Source organism: Eumetopias jubatus, unplaced genomic scaffold (genome assembly GCF_037043125.1).
Source record: "Eumetopias jubatus isolate StellerSeaLion01/CBP00866 unplaced genomic scaffold, mEumJub1_p1.0 scaffold_11, whole genome shotgun sequence".
Classification (NCBI taxonomy): domain Eukaryota; kingdom Metazoa; phylum Chordata; class Mammalia; order Carnivora; family Otariidae; genus Eumetopias; species Eumetopias jubatus.
This window is the reverse complement of record NW_028274817.1, coordinates 111,465,387-111,484,685: the sequence shown is the minus strand read 5'-3', so window position 1 is coordinate 111,484,685 and position 19,299 is coordinate 111,465,387. Positions and strand designations below refer to the sequence as shown.

General features: G+C 45.8%; 1 protein-coding gene across 4 annotated transcripts in view; it reads right to left on the bottom strand.

The window, feature by feature from the left end:
• SH3KBP1 (SH3 domain containing kinase binding protein 1) overlaps nt 1-19,299 on the bottom strand; it is a 324,977-nt gene that overhangs the window by 221,153 nt on the left and 84,525 nt on the right. Inside the window, exon 1 of one of the 4 annotated variants that reach the window (XM_028122627.2) lies at nt 18,269-18,442. The exons of the other annotated variants lie outside the window; for them this stretch is intronic. Within the exon in view, the coding sequence (XP_027978428.1) occupies nt 18,269-18,319 (51 nt within the window). The 5' untranslated portion in view covers nt 18,320-18,442. Of the gene's footprint in view, nt 1-18,268; nt 18,443-19,299 lie in introns of those variants that run through there. 4 annotated transcript variants of the gene reach the window in all.

Genomic DNA, 19,299 nt, shown 5'->3' with positions numbered 1-19,299 from the left:
GTATAATTTACCACATAATAACAACAATGATGATAAGGATCAAATAAGCAAAATACAAACACAAGTTGCTCTAAAGTATTGCCCAAGAAGGGTTTCTTTCTCTCTGCTTCCTTCTCAAGGCGCCCACTGTGGTTTCTGCAGAGGCCCTGTCCTGGCGTGGTGTTCTCACTGTGGTGGGTTGAATGGTTACCACCCCCTCCAAAAGATAGGTCTTACCTCCTCATTCCCAGAAGGCGGAACTGTGACCTCATTTGGAAAAGAGATCTCTGCAGATGTAAGTAAGGATCTTGGGATGAAGAGATGACTGTGAATGACCTGAGTGGGCCCGAGATCCAATGACAAGGATCCTAAGAGACACACGGGGGAGAAGAGAGACCTAGGGGAAGGTGATGTGGAAGCAGAGGCAGAGACTGGAGTGATGTGGCAACAAGCCAAGGAAGCCAAGGAAGGCCAGAAACCCCCCAAAGCTGGAAGAGGCAAAGAAGGGATTCTTCCCTAGAGCCTTTGGAGGGAGTGTGGCCCTGTTGACACCTGAATTTTGGACTTCTGGCCTCCAGAACTGTGAAAGAATACATTTCTGTGTTTTTACCCACCCGGAGCCGTGGTAACTTGTTGTGGCAGCCACAGGAAACTGATCTCCCCAGCTATGAGGTATCTGGGGCTGGTGCCGCCCCGAGCCCTATGGCTGCGGGGTTGGTGACAAGGCCCACTCAGACCCCAGGTCACTGCCCAAAACAGCGGAGACGAGTCAACCACAGTGGCGGGAGAGAAGAGAGGAAAGGAAGGCCTCGTACCACACAGACCCAAACAGATAGGCACAGCATTTTTTAAGACAGGCTCTTTCTGGAAACACCTAGTGACAGTCTGAGCATTATCAACTAATTAAAAGGGCATCTCCCTCCACAGCACTGCTGCTCTTTACCATTACCTTGTCTCCACCCCAACAGTCGGCACTGAGGGATCCCCACCACTATAATGGGCTCTTTAGACAGAGCTCGACTGCCTTTTTCACTCTTTTGGGCAACACAGTGTGCCGGTTACTAGCACCTTCCCACAATCACTGATGTGTTTCTCCAGTTCAAAAACAGACTATTTATTAAGGCTTGCCGATCAAGGAGACAACTCATGACGCTTTTTCGCACTGCAAGTCCCACTTTAAAAAAAAAAACAAAACAGTTTTCCTTTTATTTGTAATCTCTACACCCAACATGGGCCTCAAACTCACAACTCCGAGACCAAGAGTCGCACACTCTGCCAACTGAGCCAGCCAGGGACCCCCCATTCTTTTAAAAAAAGAATTTTCTTCCTTTGAAAGCATTTAGTAAGATGATAGAATAGCAGACCCTAGAGTTTTGAACAACTGTTTAAAAATGGGGAATAAAATCAGAGGAGTGTATTTTAAATGTCTATTCATATTCATTAACTCAAGTTTCAAAAAACAAATGGGGGGAAACTAAACGCCCAAAAAAATTCTCTTCTAATTTTACAAATTTAAACACTTCTAAGGCTGGGTATTTGTAAACTGAAATAAACTGTATCCATATTCTTCATTTCTATTCCAAGTACATCATGCAATCAATTCATTGGTTCCAATTTTCCAGGGGTTACTTCCAAGACATTAGAGAACTCAACTTCCCCCCAAAAAACCCTGTTGGCATGAAGAAGCCAAGAGAATTACTAAATCTTTCTACTGGAAAATCCAGGCCACTGTTGCCCAAATGGGCTTAAAATGAACATCTATCAATTATTTGATGATCATCTGGTTGCTAACAAGAGACTTTTGGAAACCAGGCTTAAAACAAAAATGCAGAAACCAGCACAAAGTTCAGTAAATCAAGATTCAATACCCAAATCACATCTCCCTCCCTATTTTCTTACCAGCTTTTTGAGCTCTAATTCTGGAATCTTCATTTTCCTCTGTTGCTTATGCTTTGACTTCTTCTCATGGTAAAATTATCGTTAAGACTTCCTATGGGATTCTTTGTAAAGATGGTGACGTCAAGAGGAGGTTTGTTTTCTATCCATGTACATCTAGGAAACGTGGTACACACTTCAGCTAAACTCAAAATAACTTTTTAGCTGGTAGCTTTTGTTATTCAAACAGTGTTACCACCACACAAAGAGGAAATCTCAAATCCAAAATGTTATTTTAAGAAATACTATACCCTGGGATGGTTCTATTTGCAGATGACCACCTCTGGATAATATAATTAGCAACTGAAACATATCTTATCTATCCAAAAATGTGTCTCCCCCATCCCCTACTTTTCTGTCTTCCAGAGACGGAAGTTTTCATCATCAGATTTAATAATGGATCCAAACAATGTTAGAACCAAAAGGAGACTTACAATTCATCTGGTTCACTTCCCTCATTACACATATACCGTTACGTGCCTTGACCAAAGTATGGTTCATTCTGTAACAAATATATCCGGAGCACTCAGCCAGCACCAAGCACAGTGCCAGGGACTGGGCAAAAGAAGATACCTCCCCAGTCCCTGCCCTACTCTCTTTAAATTCATAATCTAACCCAGTGAGAGACAAAATTCAATGTAAGAGCTTTGTGAGAAAAAGGTGCTCTTGGTCAAAAGAGCAGAAAAAAACGGTTTGCTGGTCTTTTCAAGTCAAGTCTTAGCATGAAAACTCTCAAATGACTCAGAATTATTCCCTTAACTAGAGGACCTTAGTGTGCGGCTACATTCAGATGTGCTATCGCATCAGACTATTATGAGCCATGGAACCCTATATTCTAAGAGGGGACAAAAAGTAAAGTTGACCCCAGAGTCCATTGACAGATGAATGAATAAACAAAATGTGGTATAGCCCTACAATGGAATATTATTCTGCCTTAAAAAGGAAGAAAATTCTGACACATGTTACCACACAGATGAACCCTGAGGACCTTACACCAAGTGAAATAAGCCAGTCAAGAAAGGACATATACTGACTGGATGTTTCAACTTATATGAGGTTGCCAGAGGAGTCAGATTCACAGAGACAGAAAGTAAAGAGTGGTTGCCAGAGGCTGAGGGGAGGGGGGGATGGGGAGTTGTTTTAATGGGTACAGAGTTTCAGTTTTGCAAGATGAAAGTTCTGGAGATCAGTTGAACAACGTGAATATGCTTAACACTACTGAACTGTACCATTAAAAATGGTTAAGGTAGTAAGTTTCATGCTATGTGTACTTCACCAGAATTTAAAAAAAAAATTAAGTAAGATGCATCAGAGATGAGCCAAACTGTTAGTGTTTTTTGTTTTTTTGTTTTTTTGTTTTTCACCTTTAAGCATCCAATTTGCTCTGCATTTCTGGGGCCATGGTGGGACTCAGGGGAACAGAGTAATAATTCCAAATAACACAGTCAGAAAGGCACTGCCTTCAAAAGAATCAAGGTCAGGCGTAGATGGGGGCCAGTAAGGAGGAGGGAGAAGCAATGAGACAAGATTGGCCAGCAGCTGACAACTGTTGAAACTGGATGACGGGTACAAAGGGGTTTATTATACTCTTCTCTCTATCCTAGTTTATGTTTGAAACATTTCTAGTGATAACCAATAAAAGTGAAAAGCTGGTAAAGAGAATTTCATTCTCGGAGCAAATGCAAGAGCTTATCCCTTAGATGTCTAGTGTAGCTGGTTATCTTCATTCGTTATGTGCCCCCAAGACGAAGCATATGAGACATTTAAATCCACTTAAGAGTAGCAACAGTGTGGGACGCCTGGGTGGCTCAGTTGGTTAAGCGTCTGCCTTCGGCTCAGGTCATGATCCTGGAGTCCTGGGATTGAGTCCCGCATCAGGCTCCCTGCTCAGCGGGGAGCCTGCTTTTCCCTCTGACCCTCCCCCTCTCATGCTCTATCTCATTCTCTCTCTCAAATAAATAAAATCTTAAAAAAAAAAAAGAGTAGCAACAGTGTGACCAAATGCTACTAACATCACACCTTTCTTTTTAGCTTTTTGAATAGGATACATTTACATCGTTCAAATCTCTAAAATGCGTGTACACGCACACATGCTCTAGCTCCCATTACCCCAGTTTACCACTCCTGGATAATTACCACTACCGCTCCTAATTGTAATTCGTTTCTTGGACATTTTCCAGTTTCTCATACGTTAGTGTGTATCATTCACACTGTTCTGCAACTTGCCTTTCTCATTTAACAATATATTTGGGGAGTCTTTCCATATCAGTAAAAAGTGTTTGCATTCTTTTTTCTAACTGTAGAGTATTCCATTGCCTGGATGCACTGTAATTTACTCTTTCCAGGTTGAAGAGCACTTTGGTTGTTTCCAATATTTTCCCATTATAAACCATATCATACCTATATTGTGAACGAAAAAAAATTTTTAAAGATTTTATTTACTTGACAGAGAGAGACAAAGCAAGAGAGGGAACACAAGTAGGGGGAGTGGGAGAGGGAGAAGCAGGCTCCTTGCTGAGCAGGGAGCCCGATGCAGGACTTGATCCCAGGACCCCGGGATCATGACCTGAGCTGAAGGCAGACGCTTAATGACTGAACCACCCAGGTGTCCCACAAAATTAGTTTTTAAAAAAAATTTTTTTAACTTTTTTTCCTAAGATTTATTTTTTTAAGATTTTATTTATTTTAGAGAGAGTGGGTGGGGCAGGGAGAGAGCACGCACAGGAAGAGGAACAGAGGGAAAGAGAGAGGGACAAGCAGACTCCACGCAGAGCACGGAGCCCAACATGGGGCTTGATCCCAGGACACTGAGATCATGACCTGAGCAGAAACCAAGAGTCTGATGCCCAACTGACTGAGCCACCCAGGCACCCCATATTTATTTATTTTAGAGAGAGAGCATGCTCATCGGGGAGGGGCAAAAGGAGAGAGAGAGGGGGCAAGAACCCCAAGCAGACTCCATGCTGAACACGAAGCCCAATGAGGGGTTCGATCTCACGACCCTGAGATCAGAACCGAGCCAAAACCGAGATTCAGACGCCTAACCTACTGTGCCACTCAGGTGCCCCTTGAACAAAATTAGTTTTTATTAAAACAAAGTGGCTCAGTGAACACTGGGACTATTACAGTGCTTAGCAATGTTGTGTTGGTGCTATCTCAGGCTCACAGTCTTCCTCCTCTTCTTGGGACCTCTTCCCCTTCCAGGCACGGCCCAAGCTTAGCTTGGCTCCTGCACCAAGCCGTTCTTGACCCCAGGCCCACAGTGAACACTCCTTCCTACTTCATTTCCATAGTACACACTCTCATGCAATTTTGTGTGTATTGCTGTGTATTTTCAACTGTTTGATTTGTGTGGTGCTGGAGGCCATGACTGTTGCATATATTATCTCTGCACCTGCACAGCACCTAGCATGGCTTTGGCAAATCGAACATGCTCAGTAAACACCAACTGATTAACTACCATCAATCAGTAAATGCTTCCCTTACTCTTAACTCACAGGTTTTCTAGACCTGGGATGTCCTTCAGAGAAGGGTGCTAGCCAGTTTTGCTCTGTGAATTACTATAACATCATAATCAAATTGTGAGTCACTACAAAAAAAAAAAATCCAAATCCAACAACCAGAGTCCTCTTGCCATGCTCTGCACACAGAACAGGAAACATGATGACATTCGGAGGGTGCCTGACGTTGCAATTCACAGGCATAAAATGGTATTGAAATACCATCTGTAGTGGTGACACAGCCGACATATAGAAGAAAGTGACAAATAACAGTTAAGTGGGCTAGAGACAAGCCCTCCCAACTTTTAAGGGAAAAACATCGGGGGGCGCCCGGGTGGCTCAGTCGGTTAAGCATCTGCCTTCGGCTCGGGTCATGATCCCGGGGTCCTGGGATCGAGCCCCGCATCGGGCTCCCTGCTCAGCGGGAAGCCTGCTTCTCCCTCTCCCACTCCCCCTGCTTGTGTTCCCTCTCTCACTGGGTCTCTCTCTGTCAAAATGAATAAATAAAATCTAAAAAAAAAAAAAAGAAAGAAAAATATCGGCATACTTCTGAGTCACATTTTAATCTTGCTCCTCAATCTACTTAATCATTCAATCCATCTATATTGTGAGTGGCCACGGAAGGCCTCTTGGAGGTCTCTGAGCTGAAAGCCAAATGATGGGCAGGAGGGGCGCACCAGACCTGGGCACTCCTCCAGGCAGCTGCCGCCGTTGGCACAAACCCACTGATGGCACGGTAGCTTCTGAGAGAATTGCTGTACGCCTTGAACCGTATTCCCCAAAAAGATGTTAAAGCTTTACCCTCCAGTACTGTGAAGGCGACATTATTTGGAAACAGGGTCTTTGCAGGTGATCAAGTTAAGATGGGCTCATCTGAGTGGGCCCTCACCCAGTGTGCCTGACAGCTTCATAAAAAGCAGAGATCTGGCCATGGAGACACGCACACAGAGAATGTCCCATGAAGATGAAGGCAGAGATCAGGGTGATGCCTCTATGGGCCAAAGAAAGCCCAAGATTGCCAGCAACCCAGCAGAAGCTAGAGGAGGGGCGTGGAATGGAGTCTCCCTCATGGCTCTCAGAAGGAACCAGCCGTGCACACACGTTGATCTTGGTCTTCCAGCACACAGGGCTGCGAGACAACACTTTTCTGCTGTTTAAGCCCCCCAGGCTATGGCGCTCCATTGCAAGCGGATGAGTACAGTGGATGTCAGGGGAGGTGAAGAGTCACACCACCTCCAAGGTCGCTTTTCGCCCATTTTAGCAGCAGCGTCCTTGTCCCAAATACAAGTGTGCCTGGAGGCCCAGTATGTGAAGAGGTTAAAAGGATGAAAGGAGGGCTCAGAAGCAAATACTTCATTGCTTGCTAGACCCATGAAGGGCCCGCCTCCCCCCATCCCAGGAGTTCCTGGCAACCCTGTTTGAAAAGGACTTAAAGGAAAGTACAAACAAACACACAAAACCCCTCCGATCAGGTCGAGGCCAGAAAACCGGGGTGGAGGAGGTGGCGGTGGTTTCTACCATTATATCACTAAATTAGCCTTATCACGAGTGCCCTTTGTGAGCATCTACTCTAAACCAGGCATTATGTCTGTCCCTCGCCTTGGGTCTGAGAAGTAGGCGTTGGGTCCTCTGTGCACAGAGGGGACGCAAAGCCGGAGGAGCTGACTTGCTAGAAGCACCTGTACTTGCTTGCCGGGGCCTCCTTAACACATACCACAGCCCGAAGGGCTTCAACAGCACACATATACTTCCTCGCAGTTCTGGAGACTACAAGTCCAAGGCCAGGTGGCAGCAGGCCTGGTTTCATGTGAGGCCCGTCTCCTTGGCTTTGCAGGCGGCCACCTTCTCGCTGTGTCCTCACATGGGCTCTGCTCTGTGTGCACATCCCCAGTGTCTGTGTCCTTGTCCCCGCTTCTCATAAGGACACAAATCAGATCACAGGAGGGTCTACACTGGGGCCCTCATTTTAACTCAACTACCGCTTTCAAGGCCCTGTCCTCCAAATACAGTCACATCCTGAGGCCCTGGAACTCAGGGCTTCACCATGTGCAGGGGCACAATTCAGCTCATGACAGCTCCTTCAGGAACAAGTCCCAGAGCCCACATTCCAACCTAGAACCATTTGGCTCCAGAGGCCATTTTCCTTCGATCACACTGCTTGCCTCCAGAGTGCTCTTTATTTGCTGCTAGAGAACATTTATTACTTGAACAATAAGAAAAATAAACACATAAGAGTCCTTTGGTTTGTTTCTTTTGTAAGACTCTCTGCTGAGGTTCCAGGCTACCCTCCAGGAAGCCCCCGGCAGGGTCACATGAGCAGGGCCCCAGGTGTAAGCCCTCAGAGAAAGCAGAGGGGAGAAAGAGCTGGGGGGGAGCAGACGATGGCCCCTTCACCCCCCCCCCACAAGGAGCCCAGCCAGAGGCCGAACCTAAGCAGACTTGAGCTTTCACCATCCAGGGCAGTGTCCCTGAGCCCCAACAACTACCTCCTAGCACTTGCTAGAACACTGGAAAACGGGGTGCAACCCAAGAGTTGGCCCAGTTTTAGGCTCACTGACATTTGAGAGGTTTCCTGAGACCTGCTTTCCTCTCTGTGTCTCAGCCTTGAGGTGGCTAACCCCAGACCAACTCAAAAAAATCCTGGCCAAGACTGCAGCGAGTGAACATTGGCCGGGCCCATCAGAAAGCCCCCAACTTCTCAGAAAACACAGGCCCTTCATACTGTTAGGCTGGGCTGTGGCAGCTGCTGTGCCCACTGGGGTCACAGAAACATCTTCAAATGTCTGCCACCTTCCACTGCTTCAAATACCAAGTCAACAAAAGATGGCACCTTGCTGGGCCCTTCCCTGGGCAGGAAAGCAACACACGGACAAGTGAGGTGACAGAGGCCTTAGTGAGCACCTTTCTGGGGACCAACAATGGCAGTGTCCAGGGATGGGCCTCCTTTACCAAGCACAGGGACCCCATAAAATAAGGAAAATTCCAAAGCAAGCAGCCGATCAAAATACGTATGTGCCAACACCACACTACAGTTGTTGGCTCAAATTTCATCAGGGAGACAGATTTGGGCAAAAATAAGATAATACAACAATAAAATGAATACCGGCCATAATGATCATTTTTTAAAAAGGAAAAGAGCAAAAAAAAAAAAAATAGTGTGGAGTAGATGAAGATGGAGAATGGAGAAACATCAGAAAAGACTTCATGAAAGAGATAAAGAGGGATGGAAAATGATCATGAAATGATTAGAGCACGTCATATTTACATTTATTACATTACATATTTGCACGGTGCAGTTAGTACATTTGCTACATAGATTCTGAGACACATCGTCAAATGGAAAGCTGCCTGCCTGGGTGCTGTCTCCAGTTTACACACGTACTTTTTACTCCATGGTTGAAAAAAGCAAAAGCCAGTTTCTGGCCAATCCCAGGAGAAAACCAGTAAATACATATCCCCCTCCCCAAGCACCCCTAAGGCCGTGGCCTCCTAACCCTGATGGCCCTCCCCCTAGATGAGGTCAGAACCTTTGTGTTCCCGATGTATTAACCCAGAGTTTATGCCAGGCAGGAAAAAAACGCCTGATGCAACAAATCCAGCTACTTGCAGTGGAAGGGCAATTTTGCAATATCTATGAAAATTCTAAGGGCACAGACCCTTAACCCAAGTCCTCCACTGCTAGGCATGTAGCCTACAGACAGACTTATGTAAAATAGACCAATTAAAAATAAATAAATAAAATATAAAAAATAAATAAAACAGACCACTTTGCTGCAGGAGAGAAAGAAAAGCTTGAAACAACTCCAAACAGGGCACCAATTAAACAGAATAAGGTGTAGGCACAGAAGGATGTGTTAACTGAAGAAAGCTAGTTGGATCAGACCTTGCATATTGTTGGCCAGTTTGTGGGGTTTTGAAAAAATCTTTGCACATTTTTAATGTTTGTAAATGCATAGAAAATTTCTAGAGAATGAAAAAAAATACAAAGGCAGAATAAAGGAGGGAACTTTATTTAGGCTTTTCTGTACCATTTAAAGGTTTTACCACGAGTTTATCATTTTATCATTTTATTTTTTTTAAGATTTTATTTATTTGAGAGAGAGAGAGATAGTGACAGGAATAGCAAGAGAGAGCACGAGCGGGGAAGAGAGGGAGAAGCAGGCTCCCCACTGAGCAGGGAGCCCAACGTGGGGCTCGATCCCAGGACTCTGGGATCATGACCTGAACCGAAGGCAGATACTTAACCAACCGAGCCACCCAGGCGTCCCTCATTTTATCATTTTAAATACATAGAAGAAAAATCCATGAGCAATGAAAATTCATGAGAACATAGCCCTAAGTTTCTCTCAGCAATGAGCAAACTCTTAAAGAAAGATTCAGTTATCTTTACTGGGCTGTAATTCCTACTCAGGAAGTAGCCCTCTACAGTTACGAGTGGTTTTCTTTTCTTTTTTTATTTTTAAAGATTTTATTTATTTATTTGACAGAGAGAGACACAGCAAGAGAGGGAACACAAGCAGGGGGAGTGGGAGAGGGAGAAGCAGGCCTCCTGCCGAGCAGGGAGCCCCATGCGGGGCTCGATCCCAGGACCCTGGGATCATGACCTGAGCCGAAGGCAGACGCTTAACGACTGAGCCACCCAGGCGCCCATGAGTGGTTTTCATGAATAGGGCATGAAACCTACATGGCTTCTTATTACTCATCATTTAATCAGAAAACCAAAGAACTTTCCACACTTCATTCTGCACATCTAGAGCATAATCTAATTCTTATGAATTCATTTTCCATAATTTTCAAGGGCAAAGGTATGTAATATATTCAAAACATAATCCAGCACACTACGAATTAGGGATCTTATTCAAGGGATGATAAAATTTCCTTATTTCTGTAAGGGGGGAAAAAGAGGCTGTGAAGGGTGTGGGCACACACACACATAAATCCTCATCACAGTTTTGCATGTAATAGCAAAAACAAAATTGGAAATGAAACAAATGTACACAATAGGAGACCAAGTGAATATATTATACTGTAGCCACACAACGAAATACGATGCAGCCATTAAAAATTTTGTAGCTCTGGGGCACCTGGGTGGCTCCATCAGTTAAGCATCTGCCTTTGCCTCAGGTCATGGTGATCTCAGGGTCCTGGGAACGAGCCCTGCGTCAGGCTCCCTGCTCAGTGGGGAGTCTGCTTCTCCCTCTGCACCCCCCCACTTGTGCATGCTCACTCTCTCTCTCAAATAAATAAATAAAAATATTTTTAAATGTTGTAGCTGTATATTAGAGATATGGAAAGGTATTTGTGGCACACGTAAGGTAAAAAAAAAAAAGCTGACTATAAAAGCATTTGCAGCAGGGCCCTATTTGGAAGACACACATATGCATGTTGGAAAAGGTTAGAAGGAGGTAAAGCATCACGTGAACCGTGGTTATCTCTGGGCAGCAGGCTCCCAGGAGACTGCATCTGTGCCTTTTTCAGTTGATCTCTATTCTAACTTTTCTATTAAAAAACATTTGTAATTGTGTGATTTCTAACTTAAAAAAATGCTGGCTATCATATCCTTCCTTGGGAGACCCAACACTCTTCCATGGAACTAAATCCAACATGAAATGTGCTGCTTGTTCCCTTTTCCACCCCTTTGTGGGTCTTTTGATAGTTTTTCTGATGCTTTAGAAACTACAGTGAGAAAATGACAGGTCTGACATTTCCAAGGTTGTCTTTTTCCCTCTTTCAAATGCTGCTATTGAAGTTTTAGCCCATTGGTTCCAAACCAGGGGCAACCGTGTCCTAGGGGACATTTGACACCGTCTGGAGACATTTTTGTTCTCACACCTGGGAGAGGGATGGAGGGGAGGGCTACTGGCGTGGGTAGAGGTCAGGGATGCTGCTCAACATCCTACAGGGCATGGTCCCCCACAATAGTCTTGAATGGCCCAAAATGTCAACAGTGCCAAGGCTGAGAAACCTTGTGTTACAGTACTGAGTCTTCAAAGGACCTAATCCTCCATGCGCAGCACCCTCAAAATAACTGCGTAAGTACGCCCGGCTGCGAGGCCCCTCTGCTACAGGGGAGGTGCGCTGATGATGGAGGCAGAATAGGAAGCGAATCCTGGATCAGCTCCCTCTGTGGCTGTAAAACCTCGGGGAGGTGATCCCATCATCCTGCGGATCGCCCATCCTCCTTCGTAAAATGGAAGTACCCGCTCCCACCTCACAGTGTACACAAGAAGTCTCAGCAGAATACTGTAGGAGAAAGGGTTTTGTAAGCTATGAAGCACCAGGCACGTGTGAATGGTACTAGCATTCTAGGATACGATGTGTCCAGCTTTACCAGGGAAAGCACATTTCGGGTTGCCAAGGGTCTTCACTAGCACGGTCTTACTGCCCTGAGTCACACATCACAGCTGTGATTTTTACTAAGTAGTGAGACTGAAAAACAGAGAGTGCTTTTTTTTCCACTACATATTCCTTGGCCTAAGTGGTGAGGCAGCAAAACTTAGTGATCAAATGAGAAAATCTGAAGTCAGACTCTTAGGAATGAATCCCAGCACTAGCTGGGTGGCATTAGGAAGTGATGTGGCTTCTCTGTGCCCTCGGTTTCCCCATCTGTCAATCCAAACCACAACATTTGAGAGCAAACCAATTCTTTTAAGGTTTTTATTCAAGTTCCAGTTAGCTAACATACAGTATAATATTAGTTTCACGTGTACAACAGAGTGATCCAACACTTCCATACATCACCCGGTGCTCATCACAAGTGCCCTCCTTAGTGCCTATCACCTGCTTCCCCCATCCTCCCCACCTCCCCTCCAGTAGTCAGCAGCTTGTTCTCTAGAGTTAAGAGTCTGTTTCTTGGTTTGCCTCTCTTTTTTTTCCCTTGCTCATTCATTTTGTTTCTTAAATTCCACATGGGAGTGAAATCACATGGTATTTGTCTTTCTCTGACTTTATTTCACTTAGCATAATACTCTCTGGCTCCATCCATGTCATTGCAAATAGCAAGATTTCATTCTTTTGATGGCTGAATAATATTCCAGTGTGTGTGTGTGTGTGTGCACGCACGCATACCACATCTTCTTTCTCCATTCATCAGTAGACGGACACTTGGGCTGTTTCCGTAATTTGGCTATTGCAGATAATGCTGATATAAACATCGGGGTGCATATATCCCTTTGAAGTAGTATTTTTAATGTTCTTTGGATAAATACCTAGTAGTGCAATTGCTGGATCATAGGGTAGTTCTATTTTTAACTTTTTGAGGAACCTCCATACTGTTTTCCAGAGTAGCTGCAGTTTGCATTCTCACCAACAGTGTAAGAGGGCTCCCCTTTCTCCACATCCTCACCAAAACCTGTTGTTTCTTGTGTTGATTTTAGCCATTCTGACAGGTGTGAGGTGATATCTCACTGTAGTTTTGATTTGCATTTCCCTGACGGTCAGTGATGTTGAGCATCTTTTCATGTGTCTGTTGACCATCTGGATGTCTTCTTTGGAAAAACGTCTCTTCAGGTCTTCTCAGAGCAAACCAATTTATCACTGGAACCAGGACACTTCAGAGTGAAAGAGGGTGCTATCACTGTCAATGCTAGGACAGCAGAAACACACCAGAGCCATCCCCTGGCAAACAGGGACGTGAGGTCATTCTAAAGGATATTAACAGTACCCACCTCACAGGCTTTTTGTAATGACTAACTAGGATAAAAGGGACAAAGCACACAGTACACACCATTAAATCCTAGCTAGCAGTTTTTCCTCTCTCCTTCCATTCATTCAGCAAGTACTTAGTGGCCCGACGCTGGGCACCAAGAAAGGAACGGTAAGTCAGATACACACGCTCCCTGTCCCCAGCAGGGTGCCTCCCCCCCCCCCCCCGCCACCGCCGCTGTGTTCCACGGTGTGTTCGTTACAGTCCCAGGACTTTTCTTCCACAACAAATACAGAACTAAACACAGACCCACAGTGAACACTATAGGTCCAAAACACCAGGAAACACACACCAAATGTGTAAGAGTTCAAAGTCTCCTTCACAAAAATGAACAATGACTAAGAGCTTATCTAATCAACAAAGACTAAAGGATTTATTATTATCCCAAAGTCCCAAGGAAGCGATTGCAGTCTGACTAAAAGCTATCAATGCATCTCACAAAGAGATTAATAAAACTGTGTAAGAGCACGTAATGTTTAAAAGCACGTGCAAGCATCCACTCCTTTCATTTCTACGTACATGCCATGATGAGGAATTGAGTATAGTCTGTCCCCCAAGACAAACTTACAGAACCCATACATTATGAAAGCAAAGTTAATCTAGCTTGCTTTAGTATTGACAGACATTTAGGTCTTTGGCCAGGAAAAAGTTTGATTCGGTATGCTAAAAGAATTTTCTCTAAAAATCAATACTCACTGTGAGAGGTGAGTGTTCTTCATTTCACACAAAAATACATTGACTTCTAGGGGCTTGGAACTCTAATCACAAGTTCCCTCCCCCCCCCACCCCATTTCAGTAAAATTGGTCTCGATTACTGTCACCATAAGTCCGCACACCCGAGCATTTCCAAATCCACTGTGGGGCCCTCGCCCTTCCTCCTCCTCCTCTTTGTTCACATTTTACCAGGGACATCCTCAGCCTCCTTTTGTGGTCATTCAGACAGTCCTTACGAAGTCCAGTTCCACTCCTTCAGTAGTTGTTAGACCTAAAATACCAGTCAGGCCCTGCCACTGGAAACATAAAACATGGGACGTCTAAAAAGAGAGATTCTATCAAGTAAGCTGCATGTGCACAATTCAGAACAAATTGAGGGCACATCCCTTATGTTGCACTCCATGCCTGCCTCGATTCAAAGACGCATAACTCAATGGTGAGCGTTTGGATCTGGTGCTGTTTACACAGATGTGGTCGGTTTGTGAAAATTCAACAAGCTGTAGTCTCGTGTGCATTTTGTGTGTGTAGGTTCTACTGTGATAAACATTTTTGAAAGTAGCTTTCATCATATAAACCTCTACATGAAGTAAGCATGGACTTATCACCTACACTATAGTGTTTTGCCAACTATTTTCAAACCATGGGTTGCCACCAATTAGTGGGCCACACGATCCACTTAGAAGATCCGCCCCGGCATTTTCTGCCATTGCGGTACGAACACCTGAGTACTGCTTGTTATAGACACCATGCTGCACAGCAGAGCTCCAGAACGCAGTCAGCCTGCACGACGGAGACTTCGTGCCCCTGGAACAGCACCACACAGTTCCCCTCCCCCCGCGGCCAGTAACCCAGATACCCAAGCAGCTCAATGTCCACTGACGGGTGAATGGATAAAGGAATGGTGGCATATGCATACAGGAGAATATCTCTTGGCCTTAAAAAGGAAATGAGTCCCCCCACTATGTGCTGACGAGCATTTTTAAGATGGAACAGAGACTGTTAAGAGCACATCGTGCACAGAGAAGCAACTATTATTTCAGGAAGCTTGTTGCTGTTCCATGTACGCATACAGCCACCTACACCAAGTTGCCAGTTGTTTTAACTGAAGAACATGGGAAAAACAAAACCAAACCCAAGAAACGCTGAGAACACCGACAAATAATACATGGATTTGGAAGCCAGAGAGACCTGGGTTCTGGTCCTGGCTGCTCACAACCTACCTCACCTCCGTAAGCCTCACTGTGCCGTCTCTAAAACACAGGCAACAGTAGCCTCTCCCTGGAGGTGGTACGAGGTGCCGGGGAGCTGCAAGCAGCCCGCCACACATCACTACTCAGACACGGTCCCCACCCCTGCCGCCATCTCTGTGGTGCCCTGGGCTAGGTTCTGGACCTGGGGGAAGGATGGGTAAAGGCAATGTGCAAAGGAGGGGCAGGACCAAGGTTGAGCCCCCATCACAGGACCCCTTGGAACCCTTCGGGAGAACCAAGTGTGAACATCTGAGAGCAGCAGGGCAGGCAAAAGCTATTGCTCAGCACCCTGGGTCATAAATCCTCCAGCTTTGGATTCTGACCAGAGGGAAAACCACTCTCCAATATATGAGGGTTTTCCCATTATTCTTGGCAGGAGGTGGGGAAAGGCAGAAGGGGAGGAAGGCCTTGCTGAAGAAATAAGCATTTGTTTTAAGCAAATCACTTTGAAGACAGGTGGTTTTCATTTTGAGAACAAAAATGACGCTTCAAACAGTTAGAGGGTTACTCCGGATACCAGCCACCAGCTTGCCAGGAGAGGGAAATGGGGCCTCGGGGTCTGGAGTGCTCCCAAGTTACCAGAGCAGTGAGGGAGGTCGATGGGGCTGGGAGCGGCCAGCACAGAGAAGACGCAACTGTCTTCATCAGCTCGCAGTCATAGACTACTGAAAAGTCAGCCACAACACTGATCATCCAAAACCTCTATTCATTTCAGAAAACTTTGTTGAGCATCTCCTATGTGTTGAGAACTGAGTAAGGGGCTTGGGGCTATGGAAGAATAAGACAGACAAGGGGCAGAGATTCCAGTCGGGGAGGCGGCGAATGCCAAGCAAACCAGTGAGGCAACCAGGGATTTACAGGCTGTGATCTAAGTGCTCTGCAAGAAATAGATACAGTGCTGTGACGGGAAGGGAGAAAGGAAACTTAAGATGGAGGAAGTCCCTTAAGATAAGATGGCCTAGGGGCTTCTCCAAGTAACACCTGAAAGAAAGCAGAGCAAGCCAACCAAGCAAGAGCCAGAGAAAGGGCGCGCCTGGGAGGGGGCAGCACGAGTGCCTGGGCCCAGCGGCGGGACAGGGCCCAGGGGGAGCAGGGGACAGCAGGGTGCTGCTGTGGTGGAAGGGAGTGGCCAGGTGTGAGGGGGACGCCACGAGGCTGGAAAGGTAGGCATGGGCCAGGCTACAAGGTGCAGCCGGTCATGGGAAAGAAAGTGGATTTCAAAGAAGAACAACAGAGAGCTACTGAAGGCTGGTACACTGTGATACACGAATTTTGATGCAGGTTAAGATAAAAAGTACTCTTTTTTTTTAAGATTTTTTTTATTTATTTATTCATGAGAGACAGAGAGAGAGAGAGAGTCAGAGGGAGAAGCAGGCTCCCAAGGAGCAGGGAGCCCTATGCGGGACTCGATCCCAGGACCCCGGGATCATGACCCAAGCCGAAGGCAGACGCTTAACCATCTGAGCCACCCAGGCGCCCGATAAAAAGTACTCTTATATCACTGCACACCAAACAAAGTGTACAGATGATACAGTGTCTCCAAAATCACTGATAAAAATTAGCACTGCGTTAGAGCTCGCGGACCATTATGGTGGAATCTTGCCTGCTAGAGGCAAAAATTTTAGTCTAAATAGGAGATGAAATACGAGAAGTTCAATCGGGGAAAGGGGTGGGAGAACTTGTGACTGACAAGAAAACACTCTTATTAGCAATTAACTCACAGTTAGCAAAGATAAAGCACAGGTAAAGCTAATTAACAAGGCAGGCTCTAGAAAGTCCCCTAAACAGACACACGCCCCTAATGGTGGAAGGCATCTGGAACTGACTGACGTGCACACAGGATGCCTAAACCCATGAACAGGTTAACTGAAACAACCAGCTGGAATGTCACCATGACAGTGCCCTACGCCTACTTCTGAATCAGAAATCAGATCAACTGCTGAGCAGTGTTCTTCGAGATTTTTTTTTTCCTTCTCCCTTGCACTGGCTGAATATAGGTATCCATAACTTGGAAACTCAAAGCTGAATGAGGAATGGCTCTTCTGAATGATCACTGTCCCCCTAGGATTCATCATGTGGCCTCCTGACTTGGGTCCCCTGTCCCCACGATCCTTAAATGGATCTCTGAGACACAGCATGACCCACTCCCACCATCTGCCTGAGACCTCCTTGTCCTAGGGGGTCACCTGACCTAGGCTGAAAGGGCAACCTGGGGCTCTGGTCTTGAACAAAGCTGACACCAAGATCAAATCTATGACGCCAAGCAAGACAGCTTGGAGGCCACAAAGGCTGCCTTGAAAGAAGCCAGGCCGGCAACACGGGTGGCACTTCCCGGAGCCCAGCATGGTGCTCGCATTGATGGTACAGTATCCCCACTAAGGAAGGAGCAGGGGTACGAAGGGCAAAAATACATTACTTAGCAAATGCCTACCAAGTACTAGTTACTTTCATATTCCTGACTTCAAACAATCCAGTGATCCCGTGAAGGGCAAAGACAGTGATTTTCAGATGGGAAGAGTAAGACAAGGAGAGAGATTTGTTAGTGGCCCAAAGTTGGCAGAGTGAGGATCTGAGCTTTGCCCGCCACCTCGACTGGCATCTAGCAGCAGGACAATGCTCTGAAGAGACCTCAAGCTGACTTTCTGTCCTGCCTTCTATCTCATTCTTCTCTCCTTCCCATCACAGGGAAGCTGGATCCCACACCTGGCTTCATCCCAGGCTTCCAAACCTGCCAGCTGACTCAGCAGTGTTACCTGCTCCCAGCCCTTGATAGGGACACTTCACTGATGAAAGAGATGCCTGCGGGGGCGGGGGGGGGGGGGCTCCACTGGCTGGGGTGTCCCCTGGACAAAACTCATCGATCGCAGTCAGGAGAAGGGAAGAGCCCTCACACCAGATGGCAGGGCTGTCCAAAATCTTTACATATGCCACTACTAAAGGGGCTCAGCCAAAAGCCACTTCTGTCCCAGAGGAACGCCTGGGGAAAGAAATCCCCTTCCGCCACAAACAAGAAAACCGAGACCAGGTCCAAGTGGAAAACAGTGTTGCTCACCATCTTGGAAGGACGGAACTGGGACCAAATTCCCCATCGTGCCTCCTCTCTCCTGGCCTAAAAAGTAGTCAGGCAACAGGCTACAAAAGATGCAGACATAAGAGCAATCGAACCAGATATATGGCCTACTTACAGTCTCAGACGCGTCAGTGGCACTCGGGGCTTTGGCTGCGGAAGGGTCCATTCTGTGGAGTATGAAGTGGTGATTTGGGGCTATGTCTGAATTCTGGGCGGGAGTAGGTTCCGTGCTCGCCGAGAGCTGCAAGTCTCTCTGATTCACTTGGCAGCAGAATTATTCTAAGCATCCTGTCCCATACCCAACCCGCCTGCCCCTCCCACTACACATTCACACTGGGTGGTGTGTGTTTTTTTTTTTAATTCTCTGTACTAATTTCTGTCACAAATCAAGGGAAACTCATTTTTCAAAATTAACCCAATCTCTGACACTTGAGAGCCTGGAACCTTTCTGACTGAGGAGGAGGAAGAGGAAGAAGTTGTAACATTGGAGAGAAGAGTGGGAGAACCGCAAAGTCTGCAGTAACAGCAAAATGGAGATTATTCGAGACAGCTGAAACACTCCACCCAGCCTCCAGGAGGGGACATGCACGGGAAACAAAGGGCATATGGTGTTTGCTTTCTTCAACATCCGTTCTCACCATTAAAGAGCTGCACCAGCAAACGCTCATTACTTACATGAGGACAAACCTCACTCCAAAACAGACTTGAAAATACAGCTCCCAATCAAGTCAGTTACTTTGCAAAGCAGAGGCCTACCTTGCATTTTTTATTACATATAAAGCAAAATTTAATAAAGTCCAAATAACTGGCAGAATGTCTACTTGGCTTAGTGAAGCATGAATTATACTTGAAAGAAAGTCAATTTTTGTTAATTTCAAGTTCGCATAGTAACTCAAATACTGACATATTCAGGATGGGATTTCATTTTTTCCCCCAAGGAGAGATTCCAAGGGACTAACTTAATAAACTAGATAAGAACAATTTTCTAGCATTTACTACTAGTCATGTATTTAAACATGTCTATCCTAAAGCAAACAGGTTTTTCTAATGCGACTTAAATCATTTATTTCCCACAATCGCCCACACTATTACATTGTCCAAAGGTAAACTTGAGGGCACCCCCTGACCAAATTAGGATGAACTCCT